Source organism: Molossus molossus, unplaced genomic scaffold (assembly GCF_014108415.1).
Source record: "Molossus molossus isolate mMolMol1 unplaced genomic scaffold, mMolMol1.p scaffold_m16_p_13, whole genome shotgun sequence".
Lineage (NCBI taxonomy): Eukaryota > Metazoa > Chordata > Mammalia > Chiroptera > Molossidae > Molossus > Molossus molossus.
The window spans coordinates 55,110,446-55,135,028 of NW_023425348.1; the positions used below are offsets into that span (position 1 = coordinate 55,110,446).

The 24,583-nt window shown below is 49.1% G+C and overlaps 1 protein-coding gene across 3 annotated transcripts in view; it reads right to left on the bottom strand.

Annotated features, from left to right (window-relative positions):
* DKK3 (dickkopf WNT signaling pathway inhibitor 3) overlaps positions 1 to 24,583 on the bottom strand; it is a 44,641-nt gene that overhangs the window by 12,539 nt on the left and 7,519 nt on the right. For all 3 annotated transcript variants that reach the window (XM_036260144.1, XM_036260143.1, XM_036260145.1), the window contains exons 3-4: positions 24,257 to 24,394; positions 20,982 to 21,065 (exon numbers count right to left, since the gene is read on the bottom strand). In XM_036260144.1, the coding sequence (XP_036116037.1) occupies positions 20,982 to 21,065; positions 24,257 to 24,394 (222 nt within the window). The remainder of the gene's footprint in view (positions 1 to 20,981; positions 21,066 to 24,256; positions 24,395 to 24,583) is intronic.

Sequence of the window (24,583 nt, forward strand, 5' to 3'; positions counted from 1 at the left end):
CCTCACTCGGCAGCTTCAGCATCTCCCTGGGGCAGGTGGCGGAAGGGGGGCAGGTGGGGAGACACTGGAGCATTCTGAAGGATGATGAACCCGGAAACCAGAACAGGGTTTCCTGCCAACCCCTGCCAACCGGAAAGTTCCAGGTTCCGGCATCTCAGTCCCACGCTCCGGTTATTTGAGGTTTGGGTGGGTGGTCATTTCTGGTCCCAGGCTTGGGGTGGTGGTGCCAGGCCCCGAACACCCCCAGAATGAGAGACGGTACGGGCTGTGCGGTAAACGCGTGTCCCTCCCCAGCACAGGGCTGTTCTCTGACCCTGGCCCTCCTGAGCAGAGGTGGTCGCACAGAGAAGAGCGGACTGTGGGCACCAACCATCCTGATCTGCCCAGGACTGAGGGCTTCCAGGGATGCGGGCCTTGCCGCCCCAGCCGGGAAAACCCTGGGCACTCCGGGAGAGCGGGCCACCTTGTCAGTGTGGTCGCCTCCCACGTCTCTCTCCAGCTCTGTGGCTGCACTCCCCACCCTGCTGGGTCACGCCTGTTTCCTCCACCCCACGAAGGCCACCCGGTGCCCAGTGTACCTGGGACGGCATGAGGGTGGACCCAGGGCTTTGAGGCCCATGCTGGGCTTCAAAACAGGTCGCTTACATGCTGGGTGATCTTGGGCAAATCACTGAACCTCTCTGTGCCTCAGTTTCCTTATCTGTAAAATGAGGAACCTTGTGAGGTTGTTGCACAGATTAAAAGAGGTGACAGGTTAGTATCTCTTGGAACAGTGCCTGGCCCCCAAGATCAACCCTCCATCTGCACTGCTTCACTCCCAGCAGGTCAGCAGGTGTCTGCGGGAAGGCGGGGACAACCTTCTAAGTTCACGTTTGGGCCAGTGCGTCTCATTCTACTGAAGAGGTCCTGAATGTCAGGTCCGGCCAGGGCTCTGGATCCATCGACACAAGAGAACCACCTGCTTCATTCACCCTAAACCCCTGTGCTGTGGGGGGAAGGCAGGAGGGAGGAGGGCAGTCACACAGAACTACAAGGGGCCTGGACGGGCCATCTGACCGAGGAGGACAAGTGGCAAAGTGCAAGGAAAAATCAACACGATTCAATTGCCCCTGGGTGCTCGGATCTCATCCTTACTGTCTTCCACAGTGAGCAAGAGAAGCCCCACTTTTCCGACAGGGAAAGCCAGGCATGAGAGGAGGTCAGCTACCAAGGTCATGGGTAAGAAGTGACAGGGCTGGCACTTGCCAAACCACCCAGTGCCCTGTGGAGATGAGGGCCACCCCGGGAGCAGGCAGCTGGGGGTCCAGGCAGGGGGCCGGAGGGGGCTGTGTGCGACAGGGGGCCTCCGGGGATGGCAGAAGGGGGCCGTCAGCTCTGCCTCTGGGGAAGGGCAGGGTCCCCAAGGCTGGGCCCTGGTCCAAGGGGCCCGGAGGGTTAAGAGAGGTGGGAGGGAGCAGCAGGAAGCCTCCCCTTTGTCCACAGATCAGGTCAGGTTGCCTAGTGCCTCCAAGTCCTTTTGGACCTTAAAAGCAGCCAGTCACAGGAACCTGTAAAGCACACATTTGTCTCCTACCCAGCAGGGCACCCCCAGCCTCTCCTGGAGGCTGCCCTGGAAACTTCAGCCAGCTCAGGGCAGGCAGGGGCCTCATACCTCACCAGGGGTTCTGGCCTGACCCACGATGCAGAGCTCGCCCTATGGAAAACCCAGGCAGGAGCCAGGAGCCGACGCCAGCTATTATTATCCTGAAGTCCCATGTCTGCGAAGCCTGTGTCTCCTGGGGCTGCTCCAGCAAAGCCCTGCCCCCACCCCCCAGTCACATGGCCCTGGAGGAGAAGGCGGCCTCCGGCCGGGCTGAGCATCCCAGTGTGGACCCCTTAGTGTCTTGGAGAAACAGTCCTGGAGTTTTCCTTCTCCTCCTGCTCCCTCCCCCGACATACAGAGCCCCCAGACCTGCCCCTGTCTGGAAACCCCATGCTCCACCAGCCTCCTGGGGAGACCTTCAGAGATGGAGAGGGGGGTGCTCCAGAAAAGGGCCTGTTCCCTCCTCCAGGGACCCTGTCCCTATGTCAGGCCACACTCACAGAACGTCCTAATACTTTCTTTTAGTCTCAGTGACATTGCCTTTGGCAAAACTTACACCATATTTAATTCCCAAGAAAACTTTTTCATGTGTCCCAGGCCTCTCTAACCAAATGGGTGCTACGGCCCCCCCGGAGGTGGAAGCAGTGGAGCGAGCTCTCTCCCCTCCCCCACCTATGTTTCTGGGGGCTTTGGGTCTGCACAGCGCCCACACCCCATTCCAAGGGCAGACAGCGGGGAACCACTGGGCCTGGGTCTGACGGTCACCGAGCACCTGAGGACATCCCACGTACAGAGCAGAGCTGCTGTCCAAGCACCCAGAGCCTGACGGGAACGTTCGCGTTGAAAAACACCGACAATGTTAGCTGGTCCTGCAGCACCTCACAACTGTGGAGCCAAACAGCCTGCCTCCTCTCCACCTGGCTCCTAGCTGCAGACCAAATTATTTTCCTAAAACACCAACCTGATGACTCAGGTCCCTAATCTCAATCGTTCTGAAAGCGGCTCCTGCCCAGGGGCCCTGGAGAACCCTGAGGTTAGATTAGTCCCATCGACACCTAATGGGAGGAGACGGCTGCCTTCCAGGCCTGGAGCATGGGGGGGCGGATCGCGACACTAGCCTAATAAAATAGTGTGACAAGGGTGGAATGACTGAAAAACCAGGTGTGTCCTCCAGTGACCTGGGAGAGGGGGCCTGAGGTTCCACCACTGGGGAGCTCTCTGCTCTGCCTATACCTGGAACCCACCAAGTGCCCTCAGCATCCACCTCCCAGGGCTGATTCTCACTCACTCAGCCACCTTCAGACAATCAGCCCGGCTGCAAGCTCTGCATGGCACACAGAGCCCTTCCCGGTCCGTCTCCAACCTGCCTGCAAGTCTGATTTCCTGACGCACCCCAAGACTCAACCCTGATCCCTGCTTCTAGATGCCCTGATTCACCTTTAAGGAGCAGCACAAACGTCTCCTCCTCAATGAAGCCCTCCCTGACTGTCCCCCAGGGGCAACAGGCCCATTTCCTTAGTGGCCCCCGCCACCCCCAGCCCTCAGTTTCCTGCCCAGTAAAAGGTGGGTGAAAACAGGAATATGTTTCTGCTCAAAGGACCAAGAGGTGCTATAAGACTTGTCAAGACACACTGGAAAGCCAAGATTCAGGCTGGGGCTGTTTTTCTCAGCCACCTCAGGCAGTCATTCAGAGCAAGGAGGCCAACTCCACCTTCCTCGCTTGGTCACCTTATGGCTCAGTGGCTGATGTCATGAATTCTTCCATCTCCACGTTGACGCTCTCTGGCCTTGCCCACGCTGCGGTCTCTTTGGCCTCCTTGGCTGCTCTCCAGGCCCAGCAGGTCTCATGCCCTGATTCCCAACGGCCCCTCACTGCTCGAGGTCTGGCAGGGCTAGCTTTCCTCTGAGGCCAAGTGGTTGTTCATAAAGTGTCAGTCCTTGTTGATGTCGAGTCCCCGGAGTCACCTGCTGCGGGTTGTGGTTCTGGTTGGTCTCTGAGGAAGAGGCCACCCCCCAACCCCACCTTGGAGCTGGAAGGGAGGCCCAGGGGAGGGTCCGCGTGCCTTCTCTTCTGTAGAATAAATAACTGTTCTGCACAATGAAGGGTGGGCAGCAGAAGCAACACTGGGGGTGATGGCGGGGCCCCCTGGGCTGGGCTGCATCTGAGGAGCAGAGAGCACTCCAATGTGTCAGGCCTGGGAGGGGACAGAGGAGGAGATTCATTCGGGAATTGTGACCAGCTCTCCGGGGGAGAGGCACCTGGGGGGTCACCACGACAGGTCTCCTGGGAGACAGCTTCGGGACAGGACCGTCTGCAGGAAGGCTCTTGTTTCTCCCAAGGTTTCTGTCTGTTTCAGTCCAAAGGGCTTTACCCACGTTACTCCTTCTTACTTCTTATCTACGAACTCAGCCACTTAAGGCAAATCCCCTCCTCCTCCCCTCCCCCTCGCCCCCCTCCTCTTCCAGTTTGGGGTGGAGCCAGCCGGGGCTCCAGTCTTCATCTGCCTTCTGCATCCCCTCAGGTCCCATCCCCCCAGGCCTGGCCACTCTGGGCCACAGGCTCAGCCAGCATCCCCTGCCCCAGACAAACAGCGGCGGGCCTCGGAGGACAGCAGAGCCGGTGCCGTGGCAGTGGTGTTCTGGTCTTCATGCCTCCGGACCAGGACTGGGGAGACCAGGCCTGTGCCTCAGGTGACGGACAGGATGATGCTCCCAGGACTGTGGCGAATGAGGTCCTGTCAGGGGCTTGTCAGGTAGCCTCAGCTTTGTGTCCACCCTCAGGAATCTCTTACTCCTAACAAAGCAATTAATGGCATGAAACGTAGTCACTTCCGCATCATTTACTGCACCCAACAAGCCTGGCATTGTTCACACGATTGGCTGTGTGGCTCCTCCATTTGTTCCAGGGAAAGAACCAGGCGGAAGATGAAGGGTAGAAGTAGGGTTGCTTTCAGGGCTAGGGTACAAGTGTCTGCTAGGCTTCCAGTAACTACCAAAAGCTCCTGAGAGTGTTCTGCTCAGTCAGTCAGGTTTGTATTGAGGACCCTCCCTCCATCACTGGGGATGGAGTTTCTCCACATTTACTTGGTTGATTTACTGTTGATTCCTTTCTTATAAATCAATAACTCTGGCCTGACCCAGAGCCTTAAAGTTGTTTTTCCTTTGCCTTGGGAAGAAAAAGTAATAAATGTACCAAGTCCCTACTTACTCTTAGCCCTCAGAGATGGTGCCTCTTCGAGACCTACTTTCTCAGAGTCCGGTACTGTAAGGCAGTCTCTAGGCACATGTACTGGAGAGCACTGTGGAGTGATGAACCCAGATTTTTCTTCTCTTCTTTGTCCATCCCACAGGCTTGGAGCTGGGTTCTTCCATGGAGTACGTGAAGTCTTCTCTGAGGAAGAGGTTCTGGGGACGTGGCATTGCTCCCACTGACACATCAAAAACCTCCCCCTGGATGTCTTGTCTGTGTCTTCAAGCCAGGCCATCGGCAAAACAGGCCTCAGAGTGAGGAGGTCAGGACACCTCGGGAGGCACCTTCACACCTCCGAGCTGAGCCAAGGCCTCCGGCCTTCCCTTCCCGAATCCCCGCTGGAGTCCTAAGCAGCAGGAGACCACAGGTTCCCACCTGAGCCACACAGGTGTCAGACAGCAGATCTGAGACCCCCAGTGCACTCCTACCTCTGAGATGGACCCTGAGCCAAACATTGCTGGTGACCAGGATGTGTTCAAACTCGAGTTCCTGCAACGGGGTCTTCACAGTCCTTAGGAGTCAGCCAACCTGAATGGATGCTGGCATTACCTGGGAGAGCTGGGTTCGGTCCCATCCACAGTGGTGGGGATTCCACTCCAGGGAACACAACAGACCGATTCCCTTCAACAGCCTCTCCTCTGCCTGGGAAACTGTCTAAACCTGAATGACCAAGAGGTCCCAGTGTGGGCACAGGCCACTTGCCTTTGTTTGAAATGGGGGGGGGGGGAGGGGTCTAAACCTTTCTCGTTCCATGGACTCCTACAGCAGCTCCGTGAGGGCCATACACCCTGCTCAGAATAATGCATTTAGATGAATAAAGAAAAACACAAGATCACAAAGAAAAATGATTACACTGAAATAGTTAGCAAAACATTTGGAGATACAATGTTTCACAGGCTTGTTTACTCACACTCTGAATAGTAAGATCCACATACAGGCAGGTCTGACAAAGATCTTTATTTCTAGGGAGTGATGAGTGTAAATGTTATTTAAAGACATCAGCAACTATAGTAAGAGAAGGTGAAGCTATCTGTGATTGCTCTGGGAACAAAGGCACTGCTAGTAGTGCTGTGGTGTGTTAGCTATTTTGAAGATTAGAGGAAGTGCTGCTTTGATTTAAAAGTCAGGGGAAACAAGGGTGCATTTCTCTCCCCATGATTCACTCTAAGGCATATCCAAGGTCAGGAACCACTGCTTTAGGACCTGCAATCCATCACCCACTTTCAAAAATACATCTCAAAGAATTCCTTCAATTTCCTTTAAAAAAAAAAAAAGATAGGAAAAGAAGAAAGTTTAAATCAACACAAAACAAACACAAAGTTGTTTTCCCCTTTGCAGAAAAAAGTCACTTTCCCAGCCCATTGCCAGGCCACTGGGGAGGGGGCGGGGGTACCAGCCTGGCACTCACCCTGGGCCTCGAATGAGCTTCCAAACCCCTCAGTCCTGGCCTCTCTCCTGCTCTTGGCAATGTTCCTTTCTCCCCCCAGCACTACCCACAAAGTTCTACCACAGTGAGGACTAAACAGGGGCTTGTGGAATTGTTAAGCCTTTCAAGTTGAACCGTTTATGTTAATGAGCCTGAAAAAGGCTTAATATGTTTCAACCATGAAAAAACATGCTTTGGCCTCATTTTGCTCACAAGCAGCCACGTCTTATTTCCTTCACCTTGGGGGGCGGCAGGAAACACCGAAAGCTCCGGCCGTGCGGTGGCGTAGGGAAGGTGGTCTGGGCGCACGGAGACACCCAGACACCCGGGAGCCACTTGTCATCACCATGGCCCCAGCGTGTCGGCGGAGGGGCCGAGAACCCACCCATCCCTCCCGGTCTGCTCCAGTTCTCCAAACCCAGACCCAGGCCGCGGGCTACAGAAAGAACCCTCGCCGCCCTCGGTGAGCTCCCCAAGTCTGCTTCCTTCCTCTGATCCTCTCGCTGGCCAAGCCTGGGTAAGTCTTTTAATGACACTGGCCTGCAGTTTCCCCATCTGCAAAATGAGCATGATCAAAGCCATCCAATGATGTTGCCAGGAAGATTAGGGTGGTAAGTGCATCCGTACACCATGGCATTTGACAGACATTCAACGCCTGCCGGTGGCTTTCCTCTCTGACCCTTTCCTAAGGTAGTGTTACACAGTAGGAGTCAGACTTACTCCCAAATCCCAGATCTGCCGCTTACTAGCCGAGTGAGCTTGGCAAGTCACTCCGTGCTTCCTTTTATGTAAAGTGGGGCTAGCACCCCATCTGAGATGGATTTGGTAAGAGTTAAGGAAAAGAGCTGATATGAAATAGTCACACAGAACCTGGCACACAGTAGGTGCTCAATGAATAGTAGTTCTCCCTTCCTCTCACCCTCTACATCCTAGCAAAACCCCCAGGGGGCGGGGAGCGGCTCTGCCACGCAGGCGCCAGAGCGGCTCCAGCTTGGATTTGGCCTGTCTGCTACCAGGTGTGTGTTCTCTCTGGGAAGGAGGTCCCTGCAGACACGGGCCTCTGGAAGCACAGGAAAAGCAAACGGGCGCTGGGCAGGAAACGGTGCACGTGAGGCTGAGCCTAAGTCCTGCTGCTTCGGGGCTTAGGAAAGGTGGAGGGTGCTGGCCTCTGCCCACCCCGAGTCACCCCATGGCGGGGCTTGCCGGCCTGGGGTGCAGGCCCTCCCCCGTCTTCCAGCCAGGCTGTGTTCCATCCTGACCCCTACTCATGAGGCGGTGGGCTCAACCTGCCTTGTGTACCTGTTTCCTCTTAGGGAAGCCCTGATTTATGGGACTATGGACAATTCAGGCTGTTTCCCTGTGGCTATATTTGTCTCATCACATCACTGAAATGTGTCAATGACCAACTTCTTCAGATATGAGCACATGCCACCCACTTAAAATGCTCCTCTTCAGTGGCTTAGAATGTCCCTCCTGAGTGGCAGCAGGTCTCATACCCGATCACTGGTGAGAGCAAAAGTGGGTGAGAGATTCCACAGTTTCCTAACCACCCTCCTCTGATACCCCCTCCTGGTGACCCCAAGGGGCCTGCCATCCCAGGGAGGGAACAATCCCTGTGTTCATCGGTTTTTCATCTGGAGCATTTGGGAGAGGTGGGTGTTTAATAACTTGATGTAAATGACAGGAACATAACCAGGTGGCATGTTCAAAACCACCTACGATTATGGCTATCCACTTTCAATGCTTCTATTCAACATCTATCATGACCTTAACTTCCCTAAACTCCAGTGTCCTCATCTGTAAAGTAATTACTTTTCAGTATTATAAGGATTAGAAAATAAAAGATGTAAAAACACCCGGTATACAGCCCAACAAATGGTAGGTGTTCAGTAATGAAGATCAGCGATTTTTCAACAGGTGTGCCGCAAGAATTTTTAAAACGTGCAATACCTGACTATTTAGTCAGGGGCACTGGCCGCTTTTCCCTTAGATTGTCAAATAAAAACATGACAACGGTCAACACAACAATACCCATCTGGTGTGAATGCCCCGTCTTGAACCATAAATATATATAGGTCATATAATAGAGTTGCATCTTATTGGTCATGAGACATAAGGTTGCATCTGATTGGTTAATTCTTTTTTTTTTTTTTTTTTTAATCCTCACCCGAGGATATTTTCCCATTTTTTGTACAGATAGAGTGGGAGGGAGAGAGAGGAAGGGAGAGAGAGACAGAAACATCGACGTGAAGGGACACATCGAGTGGCTGCCACCTGCACGACCAACCAGGGCCGGGGACAAACTGCAACCGAAGTACATGCCCTTAGCGGGAACTGAACCCGGGTCTCTCCGGACCGCAGGCCGACGCTCTAACCGCTGAGCCAAACCGGCCAGGGCTGATTGGTTAATTCTTGGTACCAGAAATCCTTATATACAGGTACAGGCATCTGATTCTTTAAAAAGTCACTTTGGAGTGAAAAGGGTGGGTAATTACTATCATTATTATTATTATTTTTTTTTTGTTAAGTCAATCAAAATGATACCTATTTTTTATTACATCAGCAAAAACTATATTTTTTTACATGCTGCAGAATTTTAGTAATTAGTTTATGTATGCAAGGAGATGAAAAAGGTTGAAAATCACTGATGTAGATAATGAATGAATGAATGAATGAATGAGTGAGAGAAAAACAGAGAAAATCATTTTTCAAGCAAAAAACCCTCTTCATACTAGCAGCTCTTTGCTGAGTCTTATCTTCAAGGATTTCTGCTTCTGTTTATATTCCCCCATTCTCCTTGTCATACAGTTTTCATCCATAAATTTGTTCATTCAACTACTGAGCACTTACCCCATGTCAGCACAGAGGTGAACACAACAAAGTCCCTGCCTTCCCAGGGCACACAGTCTTCCAGACCCTTCTCCTGGCCATTTGATGAACTGCTGATTTTGCTTCTGGGACCTCAGAAGACCCTTCTCCATTGGTCTTCACCGTCTTTCTCAGCTTTAGGTAGAACATCTTCCCTGTTAACTAATCCTAGGAGATGTCCCAAAAATAGTGGCACTTAGACCCTGCTTCCTGGACAGGAAACTCCAGGTCCACAGTGTATTAAATACTGAAATGAGGTCCCAATAACTGGATGACTTGGAGAAAATGGTGCACCTTCCCATCTCTGTGCTCTCACCTGTAAGATGAGAGGTCAGGGGTGCAACAGGGGTAAGAAATGGATCTCAAATATAGTGCTCTTCCATTCGATGACCTGCTTGAAGTGCTGTGTTGTCTCAAGTTCTGAGGCTCTATCTGGGTTCGTCAGGAAAGAACTGCAATTGATTAGTGCTGTCTGCCACAGGCACAGCGGTGGGAGGGTGGCAGTGGATGTACCACACGTTTTTGTCCCTGGTCTACAGGAGCTCCAAGAACCCTGTGACTTCTGCTATTTATAACTTTGTGACTCAGTGAAATTGCTTTACTTTATCTTGGCGGGAGGCCTGTCTTAACACACAACATCTTCTCCATGTGTGGTCAAACACCTTAGCCACCGTCACCTGAGAAACTTTCTCATTACTATGTTTCAAGTGACAGCAACCTTACAACAAAATTAACATATTTGCTAATTGATCACATTCATATTCAAAAATTACTGCTTCTTACCCTCAAAGGTCCAGGAAATGAGGGTAAGAAAGGAGAGTTTACATTTATTGAGCATCTATTAAGTGCCAGATACTTTCCATACATTGTCACTTATTTTTTTTTCTTTTTTTAATTATTAATTTTTGTGACAGATGTTGCTCCTTTGCCCCCCAGATTCCCCCCTCCACCTCCCTCCCTGCCCTGTCCCCAGTTTGTTGTCCATGTCCACTGTTCATGCATACATGCATATAAGTTCTGTGGTTTATCTCTCCCCCACCACCCCCTCTTCTGGGGATTGTCAGTCTGTACCCCACTTTCACATCTCTGGGACTACCCCATTCCTCAGACTGTTATGTTCATTATATTCCACAAATAAGTGAGATCATATGATGCTTGTCTTTCTCTGTTTGGCTTATTTCACTTAGGATGATACTTTCTAGGTTCCTCCATGTAGTCTCAAAGGATAAGAGATCTTTCTTTCTTACAGCTGCGTAGTACTCCATTGTATATATGTACCACTGCTTTTTTATCCATTCGTCTACTGATGGACACTTGGGCTGTTTCCAGATCTTAGCTATTGTAAATAGTGCTGCTACAAACATGGGGGACATATATTCTTTCTGATTGGTGTTTCAGGCTTCTTAGGGTATATTCCTAGAAGTGGGATCACTGGGTCAAATGGCAGTTCGATTTTTAATTTTTTGAGGTAACATCATATTGTTTTCCATAGTGGCTGCACCAGTCTGCATTCCCACCAGCAGTGTACTAGAGTCCCCTTTTCTCCACACCCTCGCCAACACTTGTTGTTTGATGATTTGTTGATGGTGACAATTCTGACAGGTGTGAGGTGATACCTCATTGTTCATTGTCACTTATTTCTAAAACGCTTGCCTGGGGCAGCCACTAAATCTGCCTCACAGGGAGCAGGGACCAGTGCTCAGAGCAGTGAATGAAGCTGTTCAAAAGCAGAGATTCCAACCTGTGGCACTTCGAACTCCAAATCCCCTGCCCTGTGCTCCCTAAAACATACCCAGACATCTTGTTCATTCTTCCTCTTCCAGGAGGTGGAGGTGAAAAGTGAAACTGACAGGAGGTCTAGACAGAGCGATGAGATCTGGGCAAACATTTAGATGATCAATCCCTACGCATCACTTTACCCACTGTCTGCTGGGGATGGGACCAAAGGAGACATTCCTGCCTGAGTTAGGAGACCAGCTCAGCTCATCAGATCTGGGGCATGACTACAAACCCACTGAGAGCACTAACGTGTCTCTCTGCATCCCAAACCCCATCCTGATCTAGTTCCCTTCCACTGACCCTGACTTTGACCCCAGAGGAGGAGAGGGAATGACCAAGACCTTCACTGGCACTGACCTCTGGCCCTCCTTCCAGGAAGCCCTCCCAACCACTGGTGGAGATTTGAAAACTACCATCACCACCACCACCCACACTCCCACCACCCCCACCCCAAAACCCTTTCCCTGGAGGCTGAGTCCTTACAGGGCAGTGGGAGGCCCCCACCTATGGATTCTTCTAGGAGACCATGGTGGGGGAGCCCATAAAGAAAGCGGCAGAGTCCAGCCAGTGTGGCTCAGGGGCTGAGCGTCAACCCATGCACCAAGGGGTTTGATTCCCAGTCAGGGCACATGCCCAGGTTGTGAACCTGATCCCCAGTGGGGAGCATGCAGGAGACGGCCATCAATATTCTCTCTCATCGATGTTTCTCTCTCTCCCTCCCTCTCCCTTCCTCTCTCCCTAAAATCAATAAAGGGGGGAAAAAAAGAAAAGAAAGAAAGGGGTATAGATTCCTAATGATTTTTTAAAAATCACATCTTTGGATCCCAGAGATGAATCTCTCAGCTGCAGCCTGAGCCTGGGTACACCCAGCCCGTGGCCGTTTTCAGCACATTGGCTAGAGGCTGGGCTGTGGGTGAGACCCTCTGGTGAGCGGTGTCAGTTACACCTCAAAGACACCCCTGAGACTGACTGCTGCCCTGCGGAGGCAGCCCCTGGGACCAGTGTTGAGAAGGCACTGCCCTGACCGAAGGCAGCAGAGCCCGGGCAATTTCGTGTAGCCCTTCAGCTCAAATTTGGGTCCTGGAGTCCCCTAGCTCCTGTAGTCACGGAAAGCAGAGGTAACAGACGTCCCACCTTATGCTCTCCTGTGGGAGGTACAACGGTGCTGCCACTGTGTAAAACAGACTGGCGGTTCCTCAAAGAATTAAAAGCAGAATTGTCATAGGGTCCAGCAATCCCATTTCTGGGTATACACCCAGAAGAACAGAAGTCAGGGACTGAGAGAGACATTCGCACGTCCCTGTTCACAGCAGCACTATTCACAACGGCCGAGAAGTGGAAACCACCCAGGTGTCCATTGCTGGATGATGGAAACGAAATGTGGTTTAGAAACACACACAACGAAATATTGTTCGGCCTTCAAAAGGAAGGAGACTCTGACACATGCTACAGCGTGGGTGAATGTCAAGGACATTAAGCTGAGTAAAATAGGCCAGCCACAAAAAGACAAATCCTGTATGATTCCACTCATATGAGGTCCCTAGAGCAGTCCTAGTCACAGAGACAGGGGAGGGAGGCAGTAGAGAGTTATTGTTTAACGAGTATAGTATTTCAGTTCTGCAAGATGAAAAGAGATTGGCTACAGAACAATGTGAATGTATTTACTACTGAACTACATATTTAAAAATGTTTGGGATAGCAAATTTTACGTTATATATAATTTATCACAACTTTTTAAAATGTTCCATTAAGAACATGTGTTTTGGAAGTTTTGGAATCGAAAAGACCTAAGTGATTTGTTTTGTTTTTCCCTCTTAGTCCTGGCTCTGCCTCTTAGCTCTGTTGTATGACTTCTCTGAGCCTCAGTTACTTATCTATAAAATGGGGTCAATTGGGCAGCTGCTTGAATGGTTGTCATGCGGGCAATGTGAGGGGAAGCTGGTCAGATCCCAAGCACAGTGCCTGGCACCCAGCAAGGGCCCCGTGAATGGCGGTTCTTATCTTCATCATCATTGTCATTATGATCATTAATTATTATTGAGCGCTTAACCACATCACCGATGACTGGTCTGAACAGGTACCAGGATTTACCCTGAAAATGAGAAATAGGCAGCTTTGGAGAGGGGGTGATTAGTTTGGTCACTTTCTGAGTCATAGTGACCACATGAGGGAATATCGTGGTCCTTGATATTATTTTTAAAACAAAACAAAACAGACTTGCAAGCTTTGTGAATTTTTCAGAATGACGCCAAAGATCAAAGAAGTCTTACAGCTAGACGCAAAGGCCCCCTGGTGAATGCCGTCCAGGCTGGTCTGGAGGGGTGCCCAGGTTCCGAGAGCAGTGGGCAGCCACAGACCCGCAGAGGGGAGCTCTTCAGCCCAGCTACTCAGACACCACAGACACTGGCTTGTTCTGCAGCCATCAGCCTAATGAGATTTCAAGTTCGATCACTGTCACTTATCTGGCCTGCCTACTGGCACTACACAACAGCAGAGTGTTCTGTTTCTAACTACAAGTTTCCAGATTCCAACCGCAAAGCCTGGCTTTTTGAAAGGCATAAAGGATTCAGGCCTCGAGCTCCCACAGGATTAAGCAAAACCGTCCCCACAGTGTATCTGCCCTTCAAGCCATGCCTTCCTGGCTCTTCCCTCTGGGGACTGTGCAGAGCCTCGGGACATTGTGCGTACAGTCCAGAGCACTTTAAAGCACTTCGGACACAGGATGTGTTCCTAACTCAGCATGTATTTCTTACTCTTTGGCTGATCGAATTCCTGCCTTTCTCCAGCCTCATCTGCTGCTCACGCTCCCTCAAGCACACTCCTAGCTCTGGAATTCTAAACTACAGAGGGTTCCTCAAACATGTTCTATTTCTACCTGCTTCCCTGACTTTGAACATAGACATCTTCTGCACGGAATGCCCTTCCTCCCCACAACTTAGAATTCCTAGACATCATTCAAAATACAACTTAACTGCCATCTCTTTCAGGAAGCCTGCCAAAACGTGTGAAGTAGCAGTTCTCCACCTGTGGGTCGTGACCCCTTTGGGAGTCGACGGACCCTTTCACAGGGGTCGCCTAAGACCATCGGAAAACACATATTTCCTCTATCCGAGACATGGCTCCTCTATCCGTCTCCAGGCGGGTCCATCCACATGCAGACACACCCACAGACAACATGAGGAACTGTGTTAAAGGGCCGCAGCATTAGGAAGGTTGACAACCACTGCAAAGGGTCTGAGAGTTCGCTTACAAGGTGACACATAAGCCTTCCAGTTTCATGGATGCCAGCAGAAGACAGGAGGCTCCTGGGTCGGGGACAGAGGACTTTATTGCTGACAGCACACCCTCTCTGCCAAGGAGGGACCACTATCTCTGCCTTCTAAGGCTGCTTACTGTATGAACTTCCTTGAAAAGACAGCCTAGAACAAAAGGGCAATTCATGCCTCTGTTTAGAAAATGAGCAGAAATGCCAGAGACCACAAAGGATCACCTCCAACAAGTCTTCCCCAGCCACCTGACCGGGTGCCCACAATGCTGCCACCATGCCCTGTACAGCCTCTGCCTCAGGAGCTGGGAATCCACATCGGAATAGCCTGGTTTTGTGGTGCACTCGCAGCCTGGGAGCTCTCTGATGGTAGGGGCTACCTTTCCCATTTATCTGCTATACATGCACGAAGTGCTCGGTGAATGTGCAAATAAATGAATGCACCGAGTAATACTGGGAATTCTGACAGTCATGGTTTTGGGTAATCAAATAATAGCAACGAGTGGCTGACACTTACTGATTGCTTACTCTCTCTGTTGTTGTTGTTAATCCTCACCCGAGGACATTTTTAAATGGAATTTTAGACAGAGGGGAGGGAGGGAGAGAGGGAGGGAGGGAGGGAGAGAGACACAAGAGAGAGAAACATCGATGTGAGAGCGCCACATGGATTGGTTTCCTCCTGCATGAGCCTGAACAGGGCTGGGGATTGAACCTACAACCCAGGCATGTAGCCTTAACCAGGAATTGAACCCACAACCCTTTGATCTCAGGGCTGGCACTCTAACCGCTGTGCCTGACTGCTTATTCCTGCATTCTAGCCACCTGTGGTGTTTTTTACCTGCATTATCCTACTGTATCCTTATGACAACACTATGTGGAAGGTGCCGATACTCACCCCACTATACGTATGAGGAAACTAAGGTCTTAGAGCAGGTGCTTAACTGAAGTCACACGGCTCATGAACAATAGAGGTGCACTTGGAAATGACCTGCCTGTGAACTCAGCTACCCTACTGAGAGCTTCTCCAGCCAGGAGGCATCTAAGCATACGTTTGGGATGTTTGTGGAGGTCAGAGGGGAAGGAAGGAGGACGTGCCTGTGTTTCTGCTTTACAGGGGTGGAGGCAGAAGCCATCACCTACTCCTGGTGTGACTCACAGCCCACCAGCCACCTCACACGGACACTGACACTGAGACATTTCCTAATCAGCCTCACGCTGGGGCAGATGGTATTTGGTCTTGGAAACAGCCTGGAATGCAAAACGGACCTTTCGCCCTGAGAAAGGGGGGAAGGGGTGAGATAAATCTGCAGAACATTCTATGTTTGCTACAACTTACAGTTCTCAAACAGCTATTCCCCTTGACCTTGCTAATAATAATCAAAGAAATAGAAACATAAAGAAGATACAAACAGTCACCCATTGTTACACTCACTGGAGGTGAGGGTGGTTGAAACACAGTCTTAGAAATTGCTGCTAAGGGTAAAATCACTGTAACCTTTCTAGAAGGAAATTTGGCAGTATCTCTCAAAATTTTAGATACGTATCCTTTGACTTAGCAATTTAATTTTCAGGATGAGCACAAAAGAAATACTTGCAAAATCATTGAAAATATAGCTAGCTAGCTAGCGAGCTAGATGTTTATAGCAAAATTGTAAATAATTCCAATCTCCATTTAAAACATTCAAAAAGTATAGAATGGAAAAGTCTCTTCAAATTTCAATTCCTCCAGAGATATCTGCTATTAATGATTTAGTATATATTTTGCCAAGCCTTTTATGTATATTTTTTCTAAAGATGAGATATTTTATATACTGTATACATAAGTATATATTTTATATACTTAATATAGTATAGATACTGCTCTGCAATTGCTTCTTTTACTTAATAGTTAACATAGTAGACATCCTTTTATACCAACTCACATGAGACTCATTTATTAATGTCACAATATTTTGATTTTGGATGTGGAATCATGTATATTTAATGACTTCCTTCTTTAAGGATATTTAGGTTGCATAGAGTACAATTTAATATAGCCAGGTTAGAGCTCAAAAAGACATGCCTACATCAACTTTATTTACTCGAGATTGTTATCCATCTCTCAGAATGATCCAGAGTTCTTCAATTTTCCCTATAATTTTTTCTACTGGATTATGGCATGAAGGCCTTATGCTTAACCAGAAATCACAAAGTCAGCTCAAAATATAAATCTACAAACACACATGTACCCAAATGCCTGGTTATAGGACTGTGGAAATGTACATTCACACAAGACGACGTCATCACTCTCAGAACCACAAGCCTGTTGATCTCTGTAGAAACCAGTAATACATCCTGCCAACCTGAGGCCCATTCTGGCACTTGTCAGCACCTGGACACCACCTGTTCTTCTTGTCAGGCATTACGGTCCATCCTTTCTTCTGTTTGTATCCCTAACACCCACACCAGACATATCTGACTTGCAAGGACAGCAGGTGAGTCAACCCTGTGGCTACTGCTTCTGGTGAAGTGCATTGCTCAGAGGACGAGGCAGGGCTCTGGAGACTTGGCCCGAGGCTGCAGACACCAGTGCAGAGAGGCCCGGGGAGTCCCTAACCGTACCCTCAGCTTGCTCCCAGGCACGTACCCTCAGCTCCCAGGCATGTACCCTCAGCTCCCTCCCAGACACGTACCCTCAGCTCCCAGGCACGTTCATTCTTTTGGCAGTAAGTTGCTGGGAACCAGGGGAGAAACCAATTAGAACCCAGTGTCAAGTACTTTTCAATAATAATGAGCCTTACACAAAGAGCCTTTATAAACCCTGCCTAACTAGATTCTCACCCAATTTTGAGAACCAGGAATTATTAGCCCCATTTTATAAATGAAGAGGCCAACTCATAAAGACCAGAGCTTGTGACGGTCAGGGCAGGGTTTGACTATGACCCCCCACCCCAAGCAGGACTCTCCAGGGGCCAGGAACCTTTGGGAACTGATTGAGTTTCTCTAGCAGGCCCAAGCCTTCCCCTGGATCATTTCTGTTCAAATAAACCCCCAGTGACTTGTCACCATGGTGCCCTCTGCAATTCCATTAAGTTGATAATGGCAACTCCAGCATCAGAAATTAGGGCGTAGGGAGCAAACTAAGCCAGCACCCCACCTGTTTACTCTGTGATGAGTGGACGGCTAGGGCATGGAAAAAGCTGAGGCCTCCTGGAGAAGGCTGTCACTCAAAACCCTTGCTCCTCCCACACTCCTGCTGGGTCTCCCCCAGCTTTAAGGTGACAGGATGCTGCTTACTATTCAGTGGGAAACCAACAAGCAAGTCCTGAGAAGGTCAGCCACAGTCTACCTTCCCACTTCTCCCAATCTTCAACACAGATGACAGACCGCATCCTCACAACAGAGAAGACATCTGGTTCATACTGGCAGAAAATTCCATTGTCACTTGTCCCTGATCCACTGCATCGGGTCAAAGAGACACCATCACCCCAATCATTTTCTGGGTCAAGGAAGTCTCTGGGTCACTGAAATTGCTACTATATGCATGATTTTGGTAGACATTTGTCTCCCTGGGCCTTGGAAGTCTTGACCAAGACCCTGGAGTTGGCTATAACAATTAATTAAAACACTAGGTTCAAACGAGGTATGTTCAGCTAGAAAAATAAGTGTACCAACTCTTTTACATCATATTCTAATGCAAAACCCAAAAAGACAACAAATGCATGACGTGCTAAGCTCTGTGGCTATGAGCCGTATTTTAATGAGAGAACGTTAAAACTTTCAATACGGTGCTTTGGTGAATCGGGCCAGTTTCTTCCTATTTGGGGACACAGTGTTATAAACACAAGCTTCTCATTGATGCATAATGGCTTGTGTGCTCTCTAGCTTCCAACACAGGGCTTTCCTCCGAACCTCACACTGCACAAAAGTAGCACCCCATCAGTCAGCCCCCCGCCGGCTCACGCAGGGAGGCAGGCCAGGGGTCGGCACAGAAGCCCCGCATCAGGCGCGGGCCACAGCGCCATCCCGGCGCACTGCCGCCGCGTCCTTCCCCCTTTCACATCTGAATGTAAAAACAGACCAATACTGCGCTACATTTTCTAGACAGGCATATAGTATTACCGTCTGGAACTTTCCATGGGCCTCCTCGGGTTACCATACATATTAATACACACACCAGCATGTGAAGAAGGGAAAATGGGGGGGGGGGGCTTGGTAATTATTTTTAATTGAATTCATCTGGGAATTTTAAATGCTGGACATTTAGTCCTGTTTACAGTAACTGAAGATTAGAATGGCGTATGAGTTTTGTCCTTTTGAATGGCAAATCTCCCTTTTCCATTTAAGTGAAAGTTTATTCAGCGTGTAATGCATTTCAGAGCCAACTGTAAAAATCATTAAGCTATGGAACTACGGAATGGGACAGTGGTGACAATATGAGACCCTCTGCACTCCTCTGAAGAGTCTAGTCTTCCCTGCTTCCCACTCAGGAACAGGAGCTTTATGTCTCTGTAAAGATGATGCTTGAGCCCCCTCTTAGTTGTGTTAGGACCATGGTGACCCCAGAACCGAAGAGCAGTTGAATGGAAGAGTTCCGTGCGCATCTGAAACTAGACCTTGCTTCACTGACTTTCAGCAAGCCACTTCGCCAACGAGTGAGGCTCTGTGGTACATATGTCACCGTTTCTGAGCATGACATCCCTGTCATAGGTGGTCTGAAAAGTCTCCAGTCTGCTCTCTAAAGACCCCTGGGGTTTTCCCAGTCAGGCACCAGATGCCCAGGTCTCCCTTCTAGCCAATCAATTGGAATCTATGCTCAGAGAAACCCAAGGGCCTGAGCAGAAATGAAGAAAAACTTGTTGAATCTCTATCTTCTGGGTCTCTGGGATCTCTGTACTCATTAACCTCCTGCACTCTCAGGACCGTGTAGACAGGGGGTCCGATCATGCACTGCACAAGAGTGCAGTACCTATGTCCCGCATCATACAACGGACAAGAGGAGGTAGCATACAAAGGTGTGGGGAGTCTGGGCCTCGAAGCTGAGGCTGAGGTAGGACACCCAGACACACGGGAGCACACCCAGACAAAGCTAGCACAAACTCACTGGCTGCAGCACGCATGTGCAGGCTCTCTGACCCAAGCATGCTCTGTGCATCTTTGAGGTCCTCTGTCACCTGCTCACCAAGATCAGAGCCTCGGTTTCCCCATCACAGGGCTCAAAACCTGACGTAGTCCTCTCACTTGGGGGCACAGGGGAGGGCATGGGAGGGGTCAGCAGGTTGCAGCTCACTTGTGCAGCCTGGGCCTGCAGGAGGTACAGGTGTGCTCACAGCCAGGGTGGCTGCCCTCTGGGCCCTGGGAGCTCCCTGGAGAAACCCCCACCATTGTGCATTCATTTGCTTTTTAACTTGAGGACAGTGCTTTTTTTCTCTCTATAATTCACAGTCCTTTTTTTCTCTCTATAATTCACAGTCCTGTGAGTTCTGTTTCCCCTGCCCTTTCCATTCCATGGCTTCTGCACAGACCGTCCTTCCCTGGTGGGGTTCCAAACAGAGACATAAATCTGGAATATCCTAAAACTGTTCCCTCCGGGTCCCACGACCCTACCCGGCAGTTGTTTGTTCTTTGTTTGGCTTCCCTCTTTCTTGTCTCAACATCACAAGCCAGCCTGTCTCCCCTCTTGACCTCAGTTAATCCTGTCCTTGTCGCAAAGGCTTCTGTGCTTTCAGAGCTGGGAGAGATGGTGAAAATCACTGCTTCACTTGAAGAGGGGGAAACCAAGGGGACCCAGCTGTAAGTGACAAACTCATGCCTCTAGCCTCCGCCGCTCAAGCTCTTCTCATTTCACCAAACAGGTTGCCCCCATCCCCAACCTCCAGGTCCCTTGAACGGTGGGCCACTGGCATCATACACAGCCGACTGGACCCTCCAGCCCGCAGTACGTGTCTGAGCACTGTGCCAAAAACAAGCAAAGAAGAACCCATCGACTACCAACCGTGTCAACGCCACCTTCCTGACTATCCTGAGTCCATCAGTTCTCTCCTGGAGATAAGGCCAAAGAGAGGAGGAAAGACCCTTGATCCCTTCGGACGGCCAGGAGTGTGTTCTGCACCTCAGAAGGGAAACACACACGGGCCGGGCCGGGAGTTTGATTACGGCACCTGCGTACAGAGAGGCGGGTCCCTGCGGTCTCCACCAAGGAGGTATATTCTCACTGCGGCCCGGGAGACGAGGCAGCCACCTTCTCCATGTCCATCGGACATCTGCACCTTCAGCCAGCCACCTCTTTGAGAAGGTAAACAGGCACCTTTGGCCTGGGAGTCTGGAGACCAGTGACTCCGACTGGGTCACTATGCCCAGGTCTTCCTTCACAATTTAGGGCTCTGTAATTCTACTTCAAAAATGCCTTTGGACTACACAGGCACCTAAATAGCAGGCATAACCACAAGGGGCCAGAGCATGAAGCCTGGAGTGGAAGAATACCCTTGTCCCTTAGGCCACTGGCTCCACTTAAGGTTTTCTTGCTCTCAAACCGATCAGCAGTGAAATTACACAAGGCATGGGCCAGGCCACAGGCTTCAGGATATTCCACAGTTGGAGGCACTGGGTTTTGGGACCAGGGTCCTTATTCACTATACCTGGTACTTCCTTGTTCCCCTTTCAAGGCTGAGACGGAGCCATGCCGATGACAATTAAATTTAACTTCTCTGTCATTTCTGATGAGGCAGGAGAGAGCCTGGGAGTCAGCTCCCTCCTGCCCAGGGTCTGAAGCCCGGGTCACACACAGACGCGCGTGCCCTGGGGCGCGAGCGCGGACAAGGTGACAACTCACGTGGCTCCGTGTGCCGTTTTCATCCCCCACAGACGTGATCACTGTCTCTGACAAGACCGTCTGTCCAGTCTGGTTGTTGGTGCTCTACAACAGAACAAGCACGGTGAGTGTGAAACAGAAGGAACTCTGAGCAAATCCCACAACTGTTTTTCTTTTCTCTGAAGCAGGGGAATCCAGACAGACAGACAGACAGACAGACTTCCTCTCTTCTTTCCCCTCAGAGGAACAGCCTCCCCTCCGAGCAGTGTAACAGGTAGCGCAGAGTCTGCCTCGCAGGGCTGCGGTGCGGAGGGGTGCAGTGTGGGGAGGGGGTGCGGTGGTCTGTGTAAAGCGCTGGGCATACAGCCAGTCACCCAGCAAAAATTCCATGTCAGTTATTTTGATCCGGGGGCTCATCACTTGAAGCTCAAGGTAAACTTTCTTTTCAACAGCCATAGGTCTGGGTGTCTAAGTGAACATTTCTCACGAGAAGCAAGCTCATTGTAGCAACAGCTGCCCCACTCCTTGATTCAACCAGTTATTTTGTTTCAACAAGAAAGTACTTAAACATAGTTCAAGGAAGAACACACTCAGATCAAAGAAAGACACTCTAGGATTATGAAGGCATCCCTCAGATCAATGGAGGTGGCTCTCAGACCAAGAAAGGGGGCAGCTAGATCAATGCAGGCAACAGTCACTCAGATCAACTGAATTAAGAGTCTCTGGAGATGGGCCACTGCATCACTAGTTTGCAAAGCTCCCTAGGTGATCCCATGTGCAGCCACGTGTGAAAACTAGACCAAAGCTCTGGACAGCTCTAAAAACCACCCGGTATCAATGATATAAAGCCTCTGAGGATTGGGCTGGGGCTGGGAAGCTGTACAGGCTCCCCAGATAATTCTGATGCACATGGAGAATTTAAAACCAGTGGTATACACCTTGCCTTCCAGAGGATTACATCAGATGAGGGAGGAAATGACTTATGTGTGAAACTGTTGAGGAAAGTCCCTATTTGAATGTCAAAAAATGAATAAAAGACAAGGAATGATAAGAAAATATAAGTACTAAACATTTAATGATAAATAAAATAATTGGTATTAAAAAATAAAAAGAAACAGAGAAAGTACTTAAGTAGAAGGAAAGACTTGGCTCAAATAGTCCTCTATCTGTTGTCTGCCTCTGATTCTGTAGGCAGGAGCTGGTACCTCGGAGCTGAGCCTTGGAATCCTGACATGGGACCCAGGCCTTCCCCGCTCCATGTCTAATGTGTAGGTTGATGATGAAGAACAGAAAGGTTGCTGACTTAAGAGCTAGGAGATCTGTGACCTTTGAGCCTTGGCTCAACTGTCCACAACTGTTTAGTGTATGACCTAGACCAAGTCATTCTCCTTCTGATTCACAATTTTCTCATTTCTAGGTGACATTCCAAGTTCCCGCCAGCTCTCATACCACAGGAACTTGCAGCTAGAACAAAGTGAAAACTCTTATCCTAATTTATAGTAGTGAATCAAATTCCATTTCTAAGGAGATAAGAATCATGTCTTCCTTAACATACTTTAAAATTTGTATTTAAATAATTCCCCACAGCAAAGAGATGATGTCTTTTTCCTGTAGGCCAAATTTTTACAGGATTAACCAATGTTATACTTTTTTAAAATTCTACAATCTTATACATTTAGGTAGTAGAATTTATCAGAGATTTTATTATATAAAGTGCATTTTTGTATCTATATGAGGACAATATATACAATGTTTCTAAATATGGTTTACCTCCACTGAGGCCCTCTTTCATGAAGCATTGCACAGGGCAGAGCTCTCTGGAACCCACTTGAGAACTACTGTACTGTGCTGATACCATTACTTTACCACAATAACAGCAATAATAACAAAACAACTTGCCGTTGCGTAGCACTTTATAGAGTTAAAATAAACTGTCATATACATCAGGGTATTTGACCCTCACAATACTATAATGGAGATGCTGGTATTCCTATTTCATAAATGTAGTCAGTGAGGGTCAGGACATTTAAATAAATTCTCAAAATCACACTACTGGGAGGTCTCACATTTAAATATTCCGACATCTATAAGGAACAACTTTAAGCAGCAGCCGAAACTACTGGCTAATTATTGTCAGAAAGGATGACTTAACACTGGTTTTGACAAGCATAAAATAATAAATTTTGGAAACATTCTCCAGTCTTCGGATGAGAAATGCTAAAGGATTCTGTTCAGCAGGTGACTCATTCGTTTATCTGGGGGCGGCATACACTCTGCAGCTGGGCCCGGCAGCGTAGTGGGGGGGGGGGAGCCACACACAAAGGCTACTTTATAGTCAAGGCAATGGCCCGTGAAAATTGACCCCTTTGTGTTGTGTGGCACAGGAATGCCATTGTTTCAACCAAGTCATTACCTGAGCACTTGAACAAAAGTAAGGCTCTGTAGTGGGAGCTGCTGTGGCCTTGCAGAGAGGAGTTGAAATGCAATCAGAGGGCCCGCTCCTTGATCGTCACACAGAATGTCAACTCTACAGCCTCTAACAGTGATCCTGAACATCCGAATGGCAGCCTCTTCCAGATAACATAGACTTAGCCCGCTCTCAGAGTCCTGTCAGAATCACGCTGGAGACACCTCACCCCAGGAGTAGGCTAATGCCATGTTCCTCTAGATTCGCAGTGTTTTCTTCCTCAAGTCAGATTTGGAATGAAACTGCTTGCTTTTCATGCAAGATATTAGACCCAGAGACATGTGGTAGGTTGGGAAAACTCTGCTGTAGAATTTTGAATGGATAACCAGCAAACAAGATGTTTAAACTTGTGGCAATAGAGGCTTTCCCTCCTACAGACAGTGTATCACATCTGAGTTCCTCCTAAGGAAACAGTGAAGATGTACTTACCATAGCATGGACAACAGAAGTGTATTTCAACTCTACTGAAACATACATAAAAACCTAATAAGAGATAAATTCTTCAAATTCAATACTAGGAAAGTGTCTCTCTGCGGACCCTTGTTTGCTTCCTTCTTTCAAGTAACAAAAAAGTCCCTACAAATTCCTTTGCAACTGGCCTGGCAGGAAGCCTACAGTTAAATGGGTTGCTTAAATGCAAAAGCAACTTAGGTTTTTGATACATTATCTCTCCCCTTTAAACAGTTCCCTCATTCCCTCTGTTTTTTAATCTGTTCTGTACCATCCTCTTTTGTACTTTTGGCTTCTGTATCAAAATGTAAACACAAACCGTTCTCAGATGGGACTGAGGCTACAGAAAGGAGGAAGTGCTGGTGATGACTGCCCTTACCTTGTGAATTTCTCGGTGCACGTGGATGGTGTTATTTCCAACCTTGGTTTCTGTGTTGCTCTCATTGTGATAGTTGGCAGGTAAGTTTGCCAGGTTCACCTCTGACGACGTTTTCGCAGCAGCTTCTTCTGCCTCCATCTATCAAATCAATGAATTAAATGAGCAAAATTGTTTTCTCTTGATAGAAGTCCAAGTCCATTAGGAAAAAATAACCAGGGGGATGCAAAGTACAGCACAGGGAACATAGTCGATAATATTGTAATAATTATGTATGGTGCCAGGTGGATACTGGAAATAACAGGGGAACACTTTGTAAAGTACATGATT